Source organism: Alexandromys fortis, unplaced genomic scaffold (assembly GCF_014885135.2).
Source record: "Alexandromys fortis isolate MF-2015 unplaced genomic scaffold, M_Fortis_MF-2015_v1.1 scaffold_93, whole genome shotgun sequence".
Taxonomy (NCBI): Eukaryota; Metazoa; Chordata; class Mammalia; order Rodentia; family Cricetidae; genus Alexandromys; species Alexandromys fortis.
The window spans coordinates 898,811-922,420 of NW_026067970.1; the positions used below are offsets into that span (position 1 = coordinate 898,811).

At 44.8% G+C, this 23,610-nt stretch overlaps 1 protein-coding gene across 1 annotated transcript in view; it reads right to left on the reverse strand.

Moving 5' to 3' along the window:
* Positions 1–23,212, reverse strand: part of Gsdme (gasdermin E) — a 49,948-nt gene extending 26,736 nt beyond the window's left edge. The window contains 2 exon segments of the mRNA XM_050155535.1: positions 18,215–18,407; positions 23,002–23,212. Of these exon segments, the coding sequence (XP_050011492.1) occupies positions 18,215–18,407; positions 23,002–23,212 (404 nt within the window).
* Between the last annotated feature and the right edge of the window lie 398 nt (positions 23,213–23,610).

A 23,610-nucleotide genomic window follows, 5' to 3' on the forward strand; every position in this document is an offset into this window, starting at 1 on the left:
AGACAGGAAAAGCCTCGAGACACTAGTCAGCAAAAGCAATGGCTGGCTTCGGCGGGACTCCAAAAGCTCAGACTGGAAAAAACAGACATGTGGGACTCTCTCAGATAAAGAGATGTCTATAAAGCCAAGGCGACAACCAACATAGTTGACAGACAGCCTGGGGAGTGAGGAGTGCCCGTCAGCTGTTCTTCCAGCGGGGCCACATCCAGCATACATAGGAGCCCAGAAAGCTGAACACCACAAAAGCAATGTAACTAAAAAATGGGCTGTAGAACCAAAGAGAGACAGTCAACACACACACACACACGTGTGTGTGTGTGTTTATATATTTATTTATATATGTGTGCTTATATATATTTATTTACATATGTATATATATATATATATATTAGGGAAACCCAAGTCAAAGCTCCATGAGATGTTGTTTCACCCCCAGCAATGGCCATTGTCAGACAAAAGAATAGCCAATGCTATTGAGATATGGAGGGAAGGGAACTCGTGCACAGCTGAGGGGATATGAGCTATCACGGCCTTTGTGGGAAACTAGAAATCAAACTATCATAGTATCCAACAGCCCCGCTGGAATCTGAGACAGATGACGCTGTTATCCAAGGGAGGCGGAAGATACCTGCACCTCTGTGCTTCTTACAGTAGTATTCTCAATGACGAACACAAGACCAGCCCAGATTACCCTTAGCAGAGGATTAAAAGCATGTGAGACATATACGTGTATGTACACATGGAATGCTATTTCATTACAAAAATGAAGCCATGTCAATTGTGGCAGCATAGATATTAACTAGAGGGCAATGAATTTAGTAAAATAACCCGGACATGGAAAGATAAACACAACGTGTTCTCATTCATTTGTGGGGAATCTAAATTACTCTCACCGGAAGATTGGTCACCGAGGGCTGAGACGGGAGTGTGGGCTAGAAGGAAACCCTAAGGCCGGAGCGCTGGCTTGGCAGTAGCGGGATCTGGATTTTGCTCCAGCTTCATGCTGGGCACTCAAACTGCCTGCAAGTAGGCTCCAGGGAATCCAACACCCTCTCCTGGCCTTCAGGGGTACCCACACATGGCACGCATGTGCGCGCGCGCGCACACACACACACACACACACCAAGAGGAATTACGTCCAGACCTTCTTTAACACACGGCTGATTTTGAGAGCACTGTGATCCATGGCATACTTAGAAATGCTTATGATGGTGCACAATACTTAATGTTGGAAGAAACAGTTGTGTGTGTCCCTGATTTCCCTATCATCCGTTAGTTACGTGTACTGAATAACGTCAGTGTACCTCGTACAGATGCACAAATACTATGTCTAAATTTTTAAAACCTGTCTGTTAACAGCATGGAATCTACATATGAGTCTCCCTAGGCCACTGTGCTTTAGAACCATAGACCGAGTCTGCAGTTAGGCGCCAGCAGACCCACCTGTCAGAATTCCCATTAACCCAGCTGGCCCTAACAGTCTCCTCTAGCTGCCGCCTCCCGTGAGGTCACTGGACATGGACACGGTTAATATGTGGACTCCCTTGACTGCACACATAAGAACAGTTAATATGTGGACTCCCTTGACTGCACACCTAAGAACAGTACTGTGGGTCACAACCCGTAACTAAGACAGGGGAATGCTGGGGAACCTACCAGGAGTCTAACATGACTATGATGATTGGCAACCATTACTTTATCATACTGCAGTGTCCCCCAAACAAAACCCACTAAACACCAACGCTGTTCTAAGCTAAAGTTAAGTTGTTTTAAAAGGAAAATCTCAGCCAGGCCATCCTTAGAAGGCCCCACGTCTACCTTGAACCCCAAAGACATAAGAGAAGTGAAGTATTTCTGGCAGGAATGGAACCCCTTGCTTCTGGTGACAAGTCTCCAAGGCTTGCTGAGCCAAACAAGGTCTTTAGGGACAGCCATAGCTTTGGGAAGGGAACACAAGCTTATCCACACACACAGGCCCATGTCCAAGACTGAGGCTAACATGGAGCTGTCCTACAGCCCCGACTTAGGAGACACACCATGTCTCCCTGATCAAGCCACAGGGCAGGGCCAGGCCAAGTGGCCTTCACCTCTGTCCCTCCTGTGAAGAGATCACCTTATTGCTTTCCAAGATAGTACTGCATCTTTTGGAGACCAAACACTGGACAAATTTAATAATCTTCAGTTCAGAGGGCCCTGCTAGGGACAGAGGGCGATAAGAGAAAATAGATGTACATTTGACCCTGTGCAAAATAATCTCGAGTGGGATCCTTGCCCATCTCCTCTTCCTGCTAACACTGCATGACCCAAAGCAGCAGGAGAGGCTCCAAGGCCCCTTGGGGGAACTGTCCTCAAGCACAGACCCAAAATAGCTTGGAGCTGTGCCCATAGCTCTAACGTCACCCCTCAGACCTTGGCAAGGATTACCATGTAACAGAGATCCCCCAGTACCAGCAAATGGAAAACCATAGGCCAATGAATGTGTTCAGTTTCCAATCTTATATTCCTGTATGCACTAAAAGTTCCAAAAACCAAAAGCCATTTAAAATCCTGGTTAAAGGCTGAGTCAATAGCTGACTAGGAAGGGGCTTGCCTAGCATATGTGAGGTCTAAGTTCAGTTCCTATGACTGGAAATAAATGGTGGAGCCTGAGAGATAGTTCAGTGGTTTAGAGCACCTGTTGCTCTTGCAGAAGACCTGGGTTTGATTCCTGGTATCCACATGGTGGCTCACACTTGTCTCTAACTCCACTTCCAAAGGATTCTGGCGCCCTCTTCTGGCCCCTAGGGGCATCAGGCATGCTCATGGTCCACGTACATATATTCAGGCAAAATACTCATACATATAAAATAAAGTAAATAAAATTTAAAGATTATAAAAATCTTTTCAGCGCTGGGAAGATAGTTCCGTCAATAAAATACGGCGAGGAGCAAGACAGCTGAGATCAATTGGCAATGTCTGCACAGGCATAAAAGGCGCAGTCATGGGCACCCAGACGCTATAGGACATCTGTTGGCAGAATGTGCCCTGGTAGCTTATCCTGATCATCTGGGACAGCAGGAGCAGCAATGCCATCAGGGCACCCATCTTCTGACTGTTTATTTTAAAGACCACTGATTTTACAGAATTCTAGACCCCAGGCAACAGTGGAAACCCAGTGTGCAGAAGTGCTAAGCAACTAAAAGAATTGATTTTGACATGGCCCCAGAAATAAGATGGGGACATTAAAAAAGAGTCCACGAAGTGGTTGGCTTTGAACATATAGACACACGAGCAACACAGGTTGAGTTTATGTGCGCCCACATGTGCATATGTAACAACAGTTAAAGACGAGGCCATGAATCTGAGAGGGAGTCAGAAAACATAGGAGGAGTTGGAGGGGGGCAGGGAATAGAAGTGATGTGAATTTATGCCAAACATGTAGGAAATTCTCAAAAGAAACTTAATTTAAATGTTAAAAACCAAATGGCACAAGGAAAAAGAAAAAGCTAGTCAACAGAAACAAGAAGAGGCTGCCACTGCAGGGGTGTTAAGCAAGAATTACCAGCCCACAGAAATGTAGATCTGTATTGATGAGTAAAGTAGTTGGGGTGTTTCTCCCAAAGGGCTTTGACTTACTAGCTACGGCTACAGTTAAAGGAGAAGCAAATGTGTGTACACCAGCTGCAGGTCTGAAAACTAACTGCCCAAACTTCGTTTCCAACCTCCCTCGCACTGCCTGCCCTCTTGGCGCTTCACAGTGGGAAAGCCTGCTGCTTTCTGACAACCCGCCTCCTCCAGGGTCACAGTTCCAAGCCCATGGAATCTGCCTCCTAGAGTCGAAAATGCAGGCCCCTGCTGCTGCCTCTCATCTGTCTGCTTACTGCTCACTGGAGACCCTGCTTCCTACTTTCTAAGGTCTAAGCTCGAGGATAGGCAGTAGAGGGAGGCGGTCCTCAGCCCTTTATTCCCCAGGCATAGGGCTGCGTTCTGTACTTGACAGGTTAGAGCCCCCCACATCTGGAGTGTGGGCACCTTAGGACACTCCTGGCAGGCGAGAACCCTGAGATAAGAAATGTTCTTTGCAACGAGAACATTACAACCCTAACTGTTCTCGAGGTTACTGTCATCTTATTTCTCAGAGAGACACAAAGCACAGAGAACTCACAAGTCAAGGACCCTAGGGACACAGGTCATTGTGGGTAGAATTGGGTCTCAGCTCAACAATTCAGCCTTGTCGGATCTGAAACTCTACCCCCATCTTTCCTCTCCTTCCTGAGCCCCTACTGAGCCCTGCATAGCTTAATCCACACTTGCTTCTTAACAAGTAAGAGTCCTTCCGCTCAGCTCCCCAGGAAAGCTCCAAAAATACTGGCAGCAGAGCCTCCAGAAACGGCCACCTGCTGGCCACCGAGAATCAATGTCCACTGAGGACACACCAGTGGTCTCTACCATAAACCAGCTTCCACAAGGGAGGGAAGGAAGGTTCATTCTGATGTAAGGGGTAGTATTTTGGCTCAGGACTTCAGTCATTTCACTCCATGGCTGCTTGGCTCCGTCCCTGGTGTAGTGTAGCATGTAACCAGTATGTGGTGGGTGAATTCTGGTCCTCACCAGCGAGCCAGAAAGTTAAGAGAAGAAGAGAGAAGCAGAGGTTCCCCATAGCTCCCCTAGGACATGCTTCCAATAACCTAACCTCTACTGCATCCTAGTAGCCTCACAGGCTTGGAGCCTAGTCCTTAACAAGTGAACTTAGATCCAAACTACAACAACCTGGGGCAACAGACAGAAAATTCTGGAAACCTCAACCACTGTGATGCACAACCTGGAACAAAGGAAAAACATTCTAGATCTCTTAACTACTGAGCCTGCATCCTCACTTTTGGGATACAGGCATCTCCTCTCTGCTTTCCATGATTTCAGTTACCCAAAGTCAGCCACAGCCCTAAAGCCTAAGTTCTCACTGTTCTGAGGAATGCGGTAGACCACCATGTAGACAGGACACCTGGGCTATGACTCGTCCTTTGTACAATGTATCCGTCATGTATATGCTACTCACTCGGAAGCCACCTAGCAGCAGCCCCCGTTAAATTGACTTGTGACATTCCAGTAGTAGTGCCCAAGTAATTTCCATTTTAATAATAATGACCCCCAAAGAGGGACTGATAATGGCAACTTGGATGTGCCTAAAAGATGCTCGAACATGCTTCCTTTGATGGGAAAGTGTAAGTTCTCAAGTTAATAAGGAAAGCGAAGAGAGCGTGTGCTAAGACCAACAGCAAGGCAAATCCACCTGCGAGACTGCAGGAAAAATGGCGTTAATTGTTTTCGGTATCTGACTACCAAGTTACGACATGGCAAGTGTAAGTCCTCAGCTGCTCACCTCACATGCCCTGATGACACAGGCTTCTGTCAGGGGACATCTCCCTAGGAAGGGATGAGTGCGTAGTGAGCCACGATTTAATTACAGTATATTGATCTAGTTTATGAGTAGTTTACCGTCTCCTCTGCCTGGTTTATAAAGCTTTACCATACACGTGTACATGACAAAAATAGTCAAGAGAGGACTGAGCCTATGCTCAGCTTTGTCACACATTGGAGACCTTGGACCATGTCCTCTGAAGTTAAGGAGGGATGGCTGTAATGAAAAAGGGCTGTGTGTGTGTGTATGTGTGTATATATGTGTATATATATGTGTGTATATATGTATATATACATACATGTGTATATATATGCTCGAATTCTCTTTTACTCAGTTGCAAAGAAAATGTAGATGGCTTCATGTTTGCAAAAGGAATTCAAGCTGGGGCATGATGCTAACTGCGCGTGATTCCCCGAGTGACTGGACCGCCCTCCCCCACCACACCTGCTCCTCAAGCATTCATTTCTGAGAGGCTGAGAGGAAAAATGACTGAGCCATTACAGACGCTCGCCCTTTTAGGTGATGTAATTAATTAACTGCCGTCAGGTGACGCTGCGCGGCAGTGGGAAGATGAGAAGCGAATGAAGCTGAGCGGTGGGGTGAAAGCCGGACTCACCCTTGGGAATTCTCTTCCTTTTCAAGCTCCGTGCATAGCAGCTGGACTGGAAAAAAATCACACGGTTTGTGGGTCTGGCCTTAAATCCTGAGTCCAGGCAAACTAATTAATTTCTGAATTCCACTCCTTGTATGTAAAATGAAGATAAACCAATTATTCTCTCAAGCGAGCCGTGCTCAGTGTACCGCCAGAGCCCACGTGACTAAGAAGAGCATGCCAGAAGGGACACGGGGAGACCAAGGAGCTCACAGCAGATGGTCCCCGGGCACGCTCGACACCCCATAGGAAGGTGGGGATGTGCCTCTTAAGGGGGACATTGGGTCTAGGCTGGGACACAAAGAATAACTAGGAACTGGCTGGGTGTGGCAGGAAGAAAGAGCTGTGTGTGGATGGAAGGCTTGAAGGAGCCTTCAGGTAGGACCTAGGGGAAGACAGTGTGTGCCTCTGAGGAACTGAAGTCAGGCGACAGGCCTGAGGGTTGAGGAGAACACGGGAGCAATGGTTCTACAGAGGCCATGTTGATGTAGCCAAGAGGATATGCGGACCACTTCCTGTCTAGGGAAGGCACACAGGAGTACGAGCTGGCAGTGGTTAGTGACACGATCTGATTGGCTGTCTGTAGAGGAGCCAGAGGTGGAAGGGGCCAGAAGAGGGCTGACAAGCGAGAGTGACAGAAAGGGTCAGGAGGCTGGGACGATGAGAACAGATAAGATCAGGACTCAAGAACAAGAATCAACCAAGGGGTGAGAGATGGGTGTAAGGGAGAAAACGAGGACGGAGCCGTATCCCATGCCAGCTTTTTGGCTGAAGCGGATGAACACTACTCACTGTGAAGCTCCGAGGAGCGTTGGAGAGAAAGACAGGAAATTCAAAGCTGTCAGCCACATCAAACTCTGGAGAGCCCAGAGGAACACACACACGCCACCTGAATCCCAGCTCCTGACCCAAGCCAGCCAGCGCAGTGTGGACACTAGCTCATCACCTGGCACCAGGGAACGAGAGCTACAGAGGGTGCACGAGAAATGCCACACGGGCGACTCTGGGGCCAGCACCTCCAGCTTCTCGGCTCCATAGCTCCTGCCCCGCCTCAACGTGCTAGCCACACCTCTCCTCCAGGAGCGCTGAGCTACCCCAGGCTTGATAACCAGGCTCTGCTGTGTCAGAAGTGAACCCACTCACAACCACGCTGACGGGATTAGGGAATTTACCACGTGCCAGGTGCAGCTGTCCAGGTTCTGTGTATGTTCTCATCTAATTCTCAGAAACATTTTTACTGATGAAGTTCAGGGTAATGAAGGCAAAAGATTCTGGCTCCTATGTGTTGATTCTGATTAAAAAATATTGTAGACCAGGCATGGTAGCGTACAGATTTAATCCCAGCATTCAAGTGGTGGGCAGGTTTGAGCCCAGTCTTGTCTACAGAGCAAATTCCAGGACATCCAGGGCTACACAGAGAAACCTGTCTAGAAAGAAAGGATGGAAGGAAGGAAAGAAGAAAGAAAATGGGGGAAGGAGATAGAAAGAGAGAGAAAGTTTGTGGAGGCAGATAGTAAGTGGTGTGTATTTATTATGTTATTCCTTAATTTACATTATACCATACTTTCCACAATTGTTTTCTTCGTTTTAAAAACAAACCTTCCAGATATGATGGTGCAATATATATTTTTAGCTTATTTGTTCAGTTTTTGGAGACAGGATTTCTCTGTGTGGCCCTGGATGTCCTGGAACTCACTTTGTAGACCAGGCTGGTCTCAAGCCCACAGAGATCTACCTGCCTCTGCCTCCCGAGTACTGAGATGAAAGGTGTGTGCCACCACCATCCGGTGATGGTACACATTGGTAATCTGAGCACTTGGGAGGCAGAGGGCTGGGCTACATAGTAAAATCCTATCACACACAGAGACACTCAAACTGAACCTAGTTTACCACCCAACCATGGGTCTAAAAACAGCTGCTAACACTAAGAAATGAGTGTAAGGTGTCTCTGCTGGCTGTGCTCACCCTAGACGTAGAGCGCCCTCATTTAGATGACTCTCCTAATGCCCATGCTGCCCTTGAAGGAGGAACAAAGAGAGAGAGAAGGGAGCGGAGAAGTACAAGAACGAGCACGTGACAATCAAATGCTCTCCACAGAGAAATGGACCCAGGAGAAAAGAAAGTCGTGTCCAACTTGGCCATGTGTGTTCTTAAAAAGCAAGACATGATGAAAAAAAAAAAAACCACTAAATCAAATCCCGAATAATTGTGAAGACTTATTGCCATGTTGTCTCACTCACAGTATATCAACTTGTATAACCAATGGAGAGTTCATCATCAAGAGCCTATTTTCTTACACCAAACAAACTGGACTAAAGAATAAATAAATAAATAAATAAATAAATATCCCCTCACTACATAATAATCAAAACACAAAACAGACAGAATAAAGAAGGAATATTACGAGCTGCAAAGAAAAAGGTCAAGTAACATATAAAGGCAGACCTATCAGAATCAAACCCAACTTCTCAATGGAAACGCTGAAAGCCAGAAAGTCCTGGACAGATGTGCTACAGACATTAAGAGACCATGGATGTGAGTCCAGACTACTATACCCAGCAAAGCTTTAAACTCACCATTGATGGAGAAAACAAGATACTCCATGAAAAGACCAGATTTAAACTATACCTATCCATAAATCCAGCCCTACAGAAACCATTAGCAGGAAAACTCCAACCCAAGGAAGCTAACTGCACCCACAAAAACACAGGCAACAGATAACCTGACACCAGCCAACCCCAAAGAAGGGAAACACATAAACACTACCACTGAAAAATAACAGGAATTAACAATCACTTGTCATTAATGTCTCTTACTATCAATGGACTCAATTCAACTATAAAAACACACACAACCTAAGAGAATGGATGCAAAAGCAGGATCCATCCTTCTGCTGTATATGAGAAACATACCTCAACCTCAAAGACAGACATCACCTCAGAATAAAGGGTTGGGAAAAAATTTTACAATCAAATGGACCTAAGAAACAAGCAGGTGTAACTATCCTAATATCTAACAAAATAGACTTCAAACTAAAATCAATCAAAAGAGATAAAGAAAGACATTTTATACTTATCACAGGAACAATCCATCAAGATGAAGTTTCAATCCTGAACATTTATGCCCCAAATACAAGAGCACCCACATATGTAAAAGAAATATTTCTAAAGCTTAAATCTCACGTCAAACCCCACACACTAATAGTAGGAGACCCTCCCCAGTAGACAGATCAACCAGACAGAAACTTAACAGAGAAATAGATGTAGAGAGAACTTACAGATGTTATTACTCAAATGGATTTAACAGACATCCATAGAACATTCCACCCAAACTCAAAAGAATATACCTTCTTCTCAGCACCTCATGGAACCTTCTCTAAAACTGGCCACATACTCAACAAAGCAAACCTCAACAGATATATATAAAATGGAATAACCTCCTGTATCTTATCGGATCAGTATGGCTTAAAGTTAGAATTTAAGAACACTAATTGCAGAAAGTCTACAAATTGATGGAAATTGAGCAGTTCTCAATTGAACCACCCCTGGGTCAAGGAAGAAATAAAACACTTCCTAGAATTCAATGAAAACGAATGCACATCATAACCAAGCCTAGGGGACACTATGAAAGATGTGCTAACAGGAAAGTTCATAGCACTAAGTGCCTGCATAAAGAAAACGGAAATCCCACCCTAGGTACTTAACAGCTCACCTGAAAGCTCTATAACAAAAAGAAGCAGACTCACCCAGGAGGAGTAGATGACAGAAAATAATCAAATTGAGGGCTGAAATCAATAAAAAAGAAAACAATACAAAGAATCAATGAAACAAAGACTGGTTCTTTGAGAAAATCAACAAGATAGACAAACCCTTATCCAAACTAGTCAAAAGGCAGAGACAGAACATCCAAATTAACAAAATCAGAAAGGAAAAGGGGAACATAACGACAGACACCAAAGAAATCCACAGAATTATTAGGTCATACTACAAAAGCCTGTACTCCATACATTGGAAAATGTAAAAGAAATGGACAATTTTCTGGATAGTTACCACATACCAAAGTTAAATCAAGACCAGGTGAACAATTTAAATAGACCTATAACCTGCAAGGAAATAGAAGCAGTCATCACAAGCCTCCCAGAAAACAAACAAAAAGCCCAGGGCCCAATGATTTCAGTGCAGAATTCTATCAGAACATCAAAGAAGACCTAATACCTATACTCCTCAAAGTGTTCCACACAATAGAAACAGAAGGAGCATTGCCACACTCTTTTTATGAGGCTACAGTTACCCTAATAACTAAAACACACAGAGACTCAACCAAGAGAGAGCATTACAGACCAATCTCCTTCATAAACATTTATGCAAAAATACTCAATAAAATACTGGCAAACTGAATCCAAGAACACATAAAAAAAATCATCCACCATGATCAAGTCGGCTTCATCCAAGAGATACAAGGATGGGTCAACATACGAAAATTTATCAATGTAATCCCCCATATAAATAAACTGAAAAAAAATAATATAATCATCTCATTAGATGTTGAAAAAGCACTCAACAAAATACAATACCCCTTCATGATAGTGGTCTTAGAGAGATCAGGGATACAAAGAACATATCTAAACATGATAAAAGCAATATACAGCAAGCCAACAGCCACCATCAAATTAAATGGGAAGAAACTCAAAGCGATTCCACTAAAATCAAAAACAAAACCAGGCTGTCCACTCTCTCCATATCTATTCAACATAGTTCTAGAAGTTCTGGCTACAGCAATAAGACAACAAAAGGGGATCAAAGGGATACAAATTGGAAAGGAAGAAATCAAACTTTCACTATTTGCAGATGATATGATAGTATACATAAGTCACCCCAAAACTCTACTAGCGAATTCCTACAGCTGATAAAAAATGTTCGGTAATCTGGCAAGATACAAGATAAAATAAAAAAAAATCAGTAGCTCTCCTATATAAAAAGATAAAGAAGCTGAGAAAGTAATCAGAGAAACATCACCTTTCACAATAGTCACAAATAACATAAAATATTTTATAGTAACACTAACCAAAGAAGTGAAAGACCCATTTGACAAGAACTTTAAGTCTTTGAAGAAAGAAACTGAAGAAGATATCAGAAAATGGAAAGATCTCACATGCCCTTCAATAGGTAGGATCAACATAATAAAAATGGCAATCCTACCAAGAGCAATCTATAGATTCAATGCAATATCCATCAAAATCCCAACACAATTCTTCACAGATCTTGAAAGAACAGTAATCAACTTCATATGGAAAAACAAAAAGCCAAGAATAGCCAAAACAATCCTGTACAATAAAGGAACTTCTGGAGGCATCGCCATTCCTGATATCAAGCTCTATTATAGAGCTACAGTAATGAAAACAGCTTGATATTTATATATTCCATACTTTGGGGAAGAGACAGAAATCTTTAATAAATAAATAAATAAAAATTAAAAAAAGAAAACAGCTTGATATTGGCATAAAAACAGAAAGTTTGACTAATGGAATCAAATCAAAGAGCTGGATGTAAATCCACACACCTGATTTTTGACAAAGAACCTAAAATTATACAATGGAAAAAAAGAAAGCATCTTCAACAAATGGTGCTGGCATAACTGGATGTCAACATGCAGAAGAATGCAAATAGATCCATATCTATCACCATGCACAAAACTCAAGTTCAAATGGATTAAAAACCTCAATATAAATCTGACCATACTGAACCTGATAGAAGAGAGAGTGGGAAGTAACCTTCAATGCATGGACAAAGGAGACCACTTCCTAAATATAACACTAGTAGCACAGACACTGATAGCAACAATAAATAAACGGGACCTCCTGAAATTAAAAAGCTTCTGTAAAGCAAAGGACATAGTCAATAAGACAAAAAGGCAGCCTACTGATTGGGAAAAGATCTTCACCAACCCCGCATCAAACAGAGGACTAATCTCCAAAATATATAAAGAACCCAAGAAATTAGACATAAAGTTCCAAATAATCCAATTAAAAATGGGGTACAGATCTAAACAGAGAATTCTCAACAGAAGTATCTCAAGTGGCTGAAAGACACTTAAGGAAATGTTCAACATCCTTAGCCATTAGGGAAATGCAAATCAAAAATACTCTGAGAGACCATCTTACATCTGCCAATGATAGCTTATGCTGGAGGGGATGCAGAGTAAGGGGAACCCTCCTCCATTGCTGGTGGAAATGCAAACCTGTACAACCACTCTGGAAATCAGTAGGGTGGTTTCTCAGAAAATTGGGAATCAATCTACCTCAGGACCCAGCAAGCAATACCACTCTGGGGCATATACTCAAAGGATACTCAATCATACTACAAAAGCATTTGTTCAACTATGTTCATAGCAGCATTATTTGTAATAGCCAGAACCTGGAAACAACCTAGATGTCCCTCAACCAAATGGATAAAGAAATTGCACTACATCTACACAATGGAGTACTATTCAGTATTAATAAATAATGAAAATTTTGAAATTATTGAAAATAATTTGCATGCAAATTAATATAACTAGAAAAAAAACATCCTGAGTGAGGTAACCCAGACCCAGAAAGATGAACATGGTATGTACTCACTCATAAGTGGATTCTAACTGCAAAGCAAAGGATAATGAGCCTACAGTCCATGACCTTAGAGAAGCTAAGTAGCAAGGAGAACCCTAAGAGAAACATGTATAGATCCCCCTGGGAAGGGGAAATAGACAAGACCTCCTGACAAAATTGGGAGTATAAAGTTGGGGAGAAGGGAGGGCAGAAGGGGGAGAAAAGGGGAGAAGGGGAGGTGGAGGAGAACTTGAGGGAATGGAATAGTCGAGATGGAGGAAGCACAGAGATGGAGAGTAAGGAAAGAGATATTTTGACTGAGGGGGCCATTATGGGGCTAGCAAGAAACCTGCCAATAGAGAAATTCCCAGGAATCCACAAAGATGACCCCAGCTAAAACCCTAAGCAATAGAGGAGAGGGTGCCTGAACTAGCCTTGCCCTATAGTCAGATTGATGACTATCTTAAATGTCACCATATAACCTTCATCCAACAACTGATGGAGTTAGGGGCAGAGACCCGCAGCAGAGCACTGGGCTAAGCTCCCAAAGTCCAGTTAAAGAGTGGCAGGAGTGAAAATATGAGCAAAAGAGGTCAAGACCATGATGGGAACACCTACTGAACCAGCTTACCTGAGCTAGTAGGAGCTCACCAACTCTGGTTGGACAGGGAAGGAACCAGCAGAGGATCAAGCTAGACCCTCTGAATGTAGGTGACAGTTATATGGCTGGGGCAAATTGCAGGGACACTGGCAGTGGCACCAGGATTTGTCCCTGCTGCTTTTACTGGCTTTGTGGAACCCATTCTCTTTGGGTGGGTACCTTGCTCAGCCTAGATATAGTCCTTCCTCAGAGCAATGTGACTTGCCTCTGGGGAGTGGGTGGGAATGAGGGAGAAGGTCCAGGGAATGGGAGGAGGGGAGGGAGTGGGAACTGGGATTGGTATGTAAAATGAAAAAAGATAGTATGCTTTCTTTTTAATAAAATAAATAAAAAAGAACCATTTTTTTAATTGCCATGTGTACACAGACAACTATGATCAGCTTTACCAAAATTTGCTTAGAGGCAAGGTGAATAAATTGGATGTGCCTTTATGGTAACAATCAATTCATGCCTTGAGAGGCCGAAGATGTAACATGAGGGCTGGCTTGTTGGGGTTTCTGTCCCGCCTGGTACCCCACAGCCAACAAGGTCCCAAAGAAAATCACACAGAGATCTCCATAAGTTATAAAACTGATTGGCCCATTAGCTCAGGCTACATATTAGCTCTTGTAGCTTATATTAACCCATTGTTTTTATCTATGCTAGCCACATGGTTTGGTCCCTTTCTCAGCAGGGCAGCTCTCATCTTGCTTCTTTGGAGTCTGGGCAGGAGTGGGAGGAATCAACTTCCTTCTTCCCAGAATTCTCCTGTTCTCATTGTATCATTTCTACTTCCTGTCTGGTTTTCCTGCCTATACTTCCTGCCTGGCCAATCAGCGTTTATTTAAAACATGATTGACAGATTACAGACAATTCTCCCACACCAGAAGAAACAAAAAACAAAACATGCAACAAGCCCCAAACCCTCCATGTTGCCATAGCTAGAAGCAAAACTCAACCTCAAAGAAAAAATCTGCTATGTGTCCACTCACACCTAGACACTTCAGAGCGAATTCCCGAAGACCATGTTGCCTGGGGAGAGTGAGGCCAGGAGCTAGCATGACTTACTAAGTCTGTCCACGTTAATTATGAGGAATGAGGTTCTCTGGATTCTGAGAGATTCGAGGCAGTTATGTACTGGCTGGCAGAGGTGGGGTAAAGTAGGGCTATTAGGCTTAAGACAGTGGCACGCGGCAGCTGGGTGACAGAAGACAATACGAAACCTTTCTGGAGAGCTTTTACACAGATAATGTGCATTGAGAATTCTCAATACATTTGTCCATCTCCATTTAAAGAAATAGAAGACATATATTATTATAGGGTCCATCAAAAATGTTTAAGCTAACCCCATAGTGCATTAAAAACAATAAGCTCTAGGTACCTATAAGTATAATTTCCCAAACTCTAAATGAATCTTCAATATACATGGGTATAGTTTCAAAGAGAGAATGGAGTTTGAGATGTGAATACATTTTGTCGGGAATATAATCAATACTTGGAGGTTTTTTTTCTTTCTTCTGGTGCTACCTAGGTCAATGGGGGGGGGGGGGGCTTCAGCGAGCTCAGCAAGTGAACCACATCATCAAACTACACACCAGCTCTAAGACTTTTGGCTTCAAAACTTGTATAGAGATGATACCCTATCTAAATGACTGAAATAAAAATGCCTGGCTGCAAATATGCCCTTGAGAACTTCCAGTACCGCGACATCGCTGGTGACCGTGCCCAAGGCCACAGCTGTATCTGCAGCACCTTATCAAGCCTGGTGGTGTTCCAGGAGTCCAAAGATGGGCAGACCATACAGATAAGAGTTTATTACTCTAGTGTGAAGTCACAGGAATGCTAGTGATTGGTACCCATCCAGAGACTTGGAAAGCACCCCCCCATCCTTCCCAAATAGCTCACCTTTACTCTCAGCAAAATATAACAAGGGGGCAGGTGGGCTCTGCACTAAGCACCTCCTGGGGCCAGGTGCTGCACCTATTTCTTTTTTCTGATTTTTTAGGGTTGTGGTTGGACCCCAGAGCCCATGCATGCAGATCCTACATCCTGACATGCATTCTTTAACATGTTTCTCGTCTCTTAGCTACCACTTCCCCAAACCAGCCTGTCTCCCATCACACCCACAGCAGTTGGTTGAACTGTCTTCCCAGGTGATCTCAACCTGTCCAGCCATGTCCAGGCGGAGCAGGCCTGCCTGACCCATCCCAAGCACCCTAGGAAGACTGGACCCATTCTGCACTTCACCCGTAAACACCCTCAGGGGTACTCCGCATCACATCCGAATCACGTTTACCTCCACCAAATCAAGCAAGATTTAGAGGAAAGGATAGGAGATTTGGAACCCAGAACTCCTGGGTTGAACCCCAGCTGTAGCACAGAGACTGGGCTCTGTGACTGGGAACAGTTTCCCTTTCCTACGCCTCAGTTTGCTTACACTCAAAAGCCGTCAGCTGTGCAGAGAAAATAAGCTGAGAAATAGCCACTGTCTGGCACATAGTAGGTGCCCCGAAGATGACTCTCCCCTTCTCCCTTCCTCTTCCCTCTTCTATGTCTTCTCCCACAGCTATTCACAAGACCCTACTCCCACCCCCAAGCTTTCCGTTGACAGTAGCTTTTACACCTGAATCATGGAAACTTTCTTTAAAGTCCTGCATCAGGTGATAGGATCGCAGAACATTGCCCAATTCTGGTTCCTGAAATAGAAACGACAAAACTGCAGATTGGAGCTAAAGGGGGATGGGTAAAGAGTGGGAGAGCAAAAGCCCTGGACTTTCACAGCCTCCCTGTCCCCCTTCCTCCATGAAGAGCATCATCAGAGTTAGCAAAGAGAATGAACATCGCCCTGTTGAGTTTGGTTGCAGATAAACAATACCTAGCCTCCCCCCAACCACCACCACCGTGTCCATTGCAGGAAAGAAGGAAGGTGCCTTTGTTGAAAAGAGCAAGAGAGGAGGGAAGTAAGATCAGCCATGGAGTGACTGTACCTCCCACCCAGTACTGCCAAAGAGACCCGCAAGTTCTCTGGCCGAGAGAGGAACTGGGGGAGTCCCAGGAAAAGCCATGAAGTATCAAATACACCATAGCACTCTTCCGTGTCCATTAAACAGGGCAGCTACAGGTGCCTAGCTTGGAAGGCTGACGTTGCCCAGCCTGTACCTGCTCACCAAATGCTTGACATGTATGTTTCGTTGTGTTTTTATTTATTAATTTAAAACATACTTTTGCTCGAAAAATCATTCTTATAATCCTAAAAGCAAGGATTTACTATCTCCTGTGTATTGCCTTTGGCATTGCCAGGGCTAGAGCCCAGCCTTGCATGCACTAGGCAAGTGCTCTCCAACTGACACACACCACCAGCCCTAAGGACGGCAGAAGAGACAAGCTACTTACACCTCAATGTAAGAAGTTTTTCCATTGATGCATATGCATTTGCATTTGAATTTTCTGTCTTAAGTTGGAAAGGGTGATAAAAATGAAACATGGGGACGCACATACGGCTCTGTACACACTGAAATACCATCTCCCTTGGATCTCTGCACTACCTTCTCTCTTGGTCCCCTGGCTTCTGCCCATCCTTTCTCTTCCCGACCCAGTTGCCAAGAAAATCCATCTAAAGAGTAAGTCAACATGTCACTTTCCTGCTCAGAATCTCCAGGGACATCCCATCTGACTTAGATTGAGAGGCAAAGTCTTTCCAGGGGCCTCTAGGTCCTGAGGAACCTGCATCTTCCCTGGCCTCCCCTTAGTCACCCCAGGGCAGCTATCCTGGTCACAGCATGAAGTGTCCTTGTGAAGGACCCTGCTTGTTTCCTCCTTCTTCAAGGCTTCGTTCTCAGGCCAGTTTCTCCAGTGTCTTCTCTGGCCTTGCTGTAAGACAGCATCCCCCTTTGCTACACCTTCCCAGGCCTCCCATCTCATCGGTCCCCTGCATGGTTTATTTGACTCCACATTTGGAATCTCTCACACTAGAATTTGGACAGAAGCCGCAGCATTTTCCTCACTGCGGCAGCCCCAGTATGGAGAGGATATCACATTCAGTCAGTAGAATTACTTGTTGAATGTTGAGTTGGCATGAGGCAGAATGTCAATAAGGATGAGTTATCCTGGGATAAAAATGAATAAACACAGGATTTCCTTCCAAACGTTGAAGTGGTAACCCAGCACTTTCCCCGTGAAGCCCTGCGCCTGTTCTCTTCCCCATGAGAAAAATGAAAAGACACAAGGTAGACGTGAGAGTTTCCTGTTTCTGATGGCTAATATTCAAAACTATGGAGCCTGGTGACGTAGTCAGCTCTCGCCCAGCGTGTGGGAGGCCCTGGTTCAAGCACCAGCACCGAGATTAAAAAAAATCATGGATTCTTTGAACAGGACAGGACGGCAGAGACCTGTAACTCGAGCGCTCAGAAGGGTGAAGTAGGCCAGCCTGGGCTACACAGAAAAACTGTCACAAACGAATACACTAATGAAAACAAAAAGCCCCATAAGCAAATCAGGGGCTGGCAGGATGGGTCAACGGGTAAAGTCACTAACTCGACTACCGTGACTACTAAGGACCACATGGCAAAGAAATGACTCCAACAAGTTGTCCTCTGACCCCCATATGTATCTGCCATGAAACATGCCCTAACCCCCACCACACACACAAAATAAATTTAAAAAATTAAAGCAGGACTCCATTTTTCTACTGTTGGCATAATATATATATATATATATATATATATATATATATATATATATATATATAGTGCTTTCCAGGTCTCTGCTCTAAGGTAAAAACAGTCAGAAAATTCAGAAATAAAGAATGTGCTCCGACAAAGTTTCAGGACTACTTCAATCCATGCTGTTTAGTAAAGTCCACATTTTGGCAGAGGTCCAATCAAATGACCTTCAGCCATAAGATGTCTAAAGGCCCAGCGTGCAGAACGGAGCTCTCCTTACCTCCCGACTGCGTCCTGAATGAGCTGCTGCAGATCCACCTCCTGCTTCCTCAGGGTTCCAAACGAAGAGCGGCCCTCCACCAGGCCTTTGCCGCCAACGTTCAGCTTGACCTTGCCCACAGCCGTCCTGATGCTCCCGCTCATATGGTTCTCAAACTTGCTCTCATATTTCACGAAGTCGGACTCCACGACCACTGTAAAGAAGAGAGCAGAGGAATCTGAAGGCAGATGACTCAGAGCTGTGGGCTGCCCAGCTTCCTGGCAGCCTCATGGGAAACCTGCACCAGCATCCAATTGGAAAGTGAACAACAACTGAGCGCAGCCGTGGACTGACCAGTGTCTAGGGGTACTTAACATCGCTGTGATGGTTTATATTGATTCTCAACTTGAAAGGATCTAGAATTATCTAGGAAACAAACATCTGCATGCCTAGGACAGAGTTTCTAGATCGGGTTGATTGAGGTAGGAAAGTCCCATTCTAAAGATGAATGGCTGCTGTCCCAGACTACACGGAAAGGACGTAGTGAGCTGACTGTGGACATGACGTGACCCATTCCCTCTTTCAGACCTTTCTCTCCATGATGGACTGCACCCTCAAAATGTGAGCCGAAATAAGCTCTCCCTTAAGTTGTTCTGGTCAGGATTTTTTGTCCCTGTAAGGCTCGAAAGTAACTAAGATGGCCGCCAGCTGGGGTAAAGACTGGAAGGGGATGAAAATGGAGAGTGACGGGTGGATACCTGTGCCCACTCTACCGCTGCAGACCCCAGAGGAGCAACAGCACGGCAGATCCTCCTGGCCAGTCCTTGGACATCCTTCCTTCCCACCACCCACCCTAAAGACCAATTCCCCGGTCCTCCTTAACATCTCCCAGCAATGTAATGTTTACATTATATCTGAGCTCTAGCCAGGCGTTCAGGTCCTTACCACGTTAGTCACTAGGCATACCCAGCCCCCTCACCCGCCTCCCAAAGCACACAAAGCCCCAGACTCGCTTGCTTTCCATCCTGGTTTTCCATACTCTCAAAAACACTGCAGTACCACCTAGCATTCCATTGTCAATCAAGTCAGCTGGGAACAACCTTGTTCCTCACTGTCAATCAAATGTCCTACCACCAAGCTATGACCACATGCAAGTGAGGGCCATCAGTGTGCCTTCATGGTCCACCCTCTGCTCAGAACCCTCATGTGAACTACCAGCCTTGGGTTTGGGGTTTGATTATTTTTGTCCCCACTCCCTTCCCCCACCCCCGCTTTCTTTTCTCTCTTGGGTGCTCAGTATTGGATCCAGGGTTTCATATATAGTAGTCATATATTCTACTACAAACATATGCCCCAGGCCACTGTCCCCATTTTAATCTGTCAAGATACAACTACAAAAAACGTCAGCATCCATCACTACTATTTGGTGAGGATACAGAAGAACCGTAGTGGGCATCACCCCCTGTCTTTTCACGTCCTTCTCCCAAGTCTCTCCTAGGCTCCAGACTGATCCTCAGAAGGGATTCTAAACCATCCAAGCCTGACAGACTCCCTTCTACTCACCCCCACAAACAGGGACTGTGTGACGGGAACCAGAGCCCAAAGCTTCAAAGGCCCCTAACTAGTGACCTACTTCTGCCAGCTAGTCCCATCCCCTGTGGGTTCACTGCTGTCAGAGGAGCCCATAAGCTGGAGACCAAGCATTCAAGACATTAGACTAGGGGGTACATGTTTAGATTCAAAAGGTAGCAGTCCCCAGAACTGGTCACACAGCAAACAGGGAGAAATCGAGAATAAATACATGAAATGTCACCCTAGACACACATGTAAAAAAGATGTCACTTATACACAGTTCTTTATCAAGTTGTAACCTGAAAGAAGGGAACATTGGGCTCTCAGGGAGCCACCCCCATTCAATCACCACCCTCCCCCTCCCTGTCCTCAGCAACACCCATGCCAGGGTTGAGGTAACAATGATAAAGCACCCTGAATCTGCTTGTCCCAGCCAGGACTCCAACAGGACTCAGGAGCCAGCCTCAGCCCTGATCTCAGATGGTGACCATATTCAGGAATCCCTTATCTGTGGTGACAAGCGACATCACCAGTCTCACTGAAATCTGCACGATCTTTCAAGATACCACCAAGTTATCATTTCAACACCACAGAGAGAAATTCCAGGACTCAGCAGCCCTTGGCGTATTTTATGATGTTTTCCCTCTCGTGCCAAAAAATACGTCGCTATTTTGCTTCTCAAAAGATGTTCTACCATCAAGAACATAAACCTGGGGGCAGAAGGGGAGTGCTGGTGGATATTGTCAACCTGACAGGCTCTGGAATCTCCTAGAACACGAGCTCCCAAGCATGCCAGAGGAGGGTGGTCTAGAGTAGGTCACCTGAGGTGGGGAGAGTCATCCTAAATGTGGCTGCACCATTTTATGGGCTGGGGTTCTGGACTGGATAAAAAGGAGACAGCCACTCAAAAGCTAGACTCCACGGCTCCCCGCTTCCTGGCTGTGGATGCAGTGTGACCAGCAGTGTGTCTCAAGTCCCTGTTGCCATGACTTCCTTGCCTAGTACTCCCTGAAACTGTGAGTTAAAATATACTGTTTCTTTCTTAAGTGCTTCCTGTCAGGTATTTGGTCACAGAAATGAGGAAAGGAGCGGGAGATGACGTGAAGTTCAGATCAACCCATCCTCCCATTCCCTGGCAGCGCCAGTGACTGGCTGAGGGCAGTATTGATAGAAAGGTTCATCTGGAAGCAAGTATGGAGTCTGCAGACCCAAGTGAGCGACTCTAGCTCCCTTTCCTTTCAGACAGGCAATCGCAAAAGGCTGAAACTTTACTGTGAAGGAGATTAGACCTGGTTTCATCCGATAGTTAAGAACTGTTGAGACTGCCACACAGCACCATGTTTCAGAAAGTTAGCAAGGAGCAGCAAGCTTCAGAAAGTTTCCAACCTCTGGTCCAGGAAACCAGAGGAAGCATGCTAATGCAACTGTTTCAAAAACAAGTGAAAACCAGAAACCAAAATGTCCACTGCAGTCTTAATTATTAAGCACAAACTGGAAAAGTTAGTCAAATTAGGTATATATACACAAAAGAATATTATGTGTTTGTTGAGATAGCATCTAAATCTATAGAGGAAAGACACATAAAATTAAATAAAAAATAAATGAGGAATATATTAAAATCATATACAGGATGTTTTTACTTCTGTTTGTAAAAAGTATTTAGGTTTGGGGCTGGGGAGAAGGATCAGGTGCTCGCTGTACAAGCAGGAGAACCTGAGTTCAGATCTCCAGCACATCCCAGAAAAGTCCAGGTTGTGCTAGCCTGACCCAGGGCTGGGGAGACTCTGCTCAAAACAATAAGGTGGAGAGTTACAGAAGACACCTGCTATTGGCTCTCTCTCTCTCTCTCTCTCTCTCTTTCTCTCTCTCTTACACACACACACACACACACACACACACACACACACACACATACACATATCCATCACAATTTTTTTTCATTATATGCAGTTCAAAAAAAGACCATGACCTAAGTATTCATGGATATTGACATATAATGCTACATTATAAAGTTTTTTTCCTTCATCTCTTTGTATACTTTATAAACATAGCCACGTGTTGCTTAGCAACAGGGTCAAGTTGTCAGAGAAGCATCTTGGGTGATTTCATCTCTGTTGAGACATCGTAGAGTGCTCTTATCACGAGAGTGCAGAGATCACTAGCTGCTGTAATCTTAAGGAATCCCAGCGTTAGCACAGCTATCATGGACTAAAGGTTACATGGCATGGACTAGACGAGGGTGCCGTGGACAATCCTCTGTGCTCTCTGTCTACGCCAGCTCTCCAGCCTGCCATCAGCCCCTCTTACTTCCCTGTTGCCTAGCTCTACAAACTGATTAGAGGACCAGGTGGGGCTGAAGAGATGGCTCAGCCAGTAAAAACACTCTCCACCCAAACACAAGGACCTGAGATCAAATCCCCAGAACCTATAAACCTATACATAGTGTGCCTGCAGTGAGCTGGGAACCAGAGAGTGAATCCCCAGGAGCTCTTGGGCCACACACCACATCATACACAGATTGGTGTGCACAGTGGCAGAATGGCTGGACTCAAACAAGGGAGATAAGGACTGATACCCAAGATTGTCCTGACCTCCACTGGTCACATTGACTCTGGATCTATCTGTCTGTCTTCCTCTCCCTCTCTCCCCTCACACACACACACACACACACACACACACACACACACACACAAACGGCGGCAGGAAAGGCAGTACCACCCCAGGTGCCCCTTCCCTTGGGGCCACTGAAAAGTAAACCAGAGTCTCAGTTTGTAGGCAGGGGACTTCACCAGCTGCCACAATAAAGGCTGAGCCAATCTTAGCAGGCCCTCTATAGCCACGTTTGAACCAGAGTGGGAGACTGCCCTTCTCCCCTCAGAAATCATTATGCAAGAAACAGAACTTCTCATGCCCCTCTGATTGGTCAACAGCATATTGTCTCAATGCTAAACCTAATTTCGTATAGGAGAGCCATCCCACTTCTGCCGAGTGGCTCTAACATTTATGATGGGCACAAGGAACTTTTAGACTCAAACTGACTATCACTTTTACAACACTAGGGCATAACATTTCATTTTGGGTGTGCGTAATTGTGCTCAATAAGAAAGAATATCCTTTTACACCAGAGAGCCAAGGAAAAGGAAGAACCCAGTATAAGACACCACGTCCATTCCAGATGCCTAGAGGAGCCCTTCCTGTTTGGGGACGAGGCGCTGAATCGTCATAGGGAAACATACCTGGACTGAGGCATTGCCCCTCTGTGAGAACATCTCCCAGGGTGACAGACAAAAACTGGTACTTGGGTCTCTGCCAGCACCAGTACCGCTTCTTCTTGGTCACCAGACTCAGGAGCTGCAGCTTGTCACAGTCATTCAAGTGTGAGACTGAGATCAGGTCTCCTCCGTCGTCAACTTCTTTAAGGAAATTCCGAGTCGCTTTGGCGAACATTCTGTCAGGTTCAGGTTACCTAAAAAATATGTTAGCAAAGAGTCAAATATGGAGTTATTTTGTGTCATCTTTTTCCTAAAATTATATTTCTCTATAGCTATTATAGCTAGTATGAAAGAGTGTAACCTCTCTGAGAAACTATCTATTGTGAGTTCAGTGAGGATAATGCAATCAAATTGAAACAGGGGGAAATCTCAGAGATATTGGAAAATAATATGTTTTAGTCAGGATAGGCTAGGTTATAATTTCAAAAACAAGCAACCCTGAAATCCCAATGGCTTACAGCCCTGGGGGATGGGATCCCTTTGGGGTCGAATGACCTTTTCACTGGGGTCATTGAAGACCATCAGCAAACATGAGCATTTACATGATAATTTATATTAGCAAAATTGTAGTTA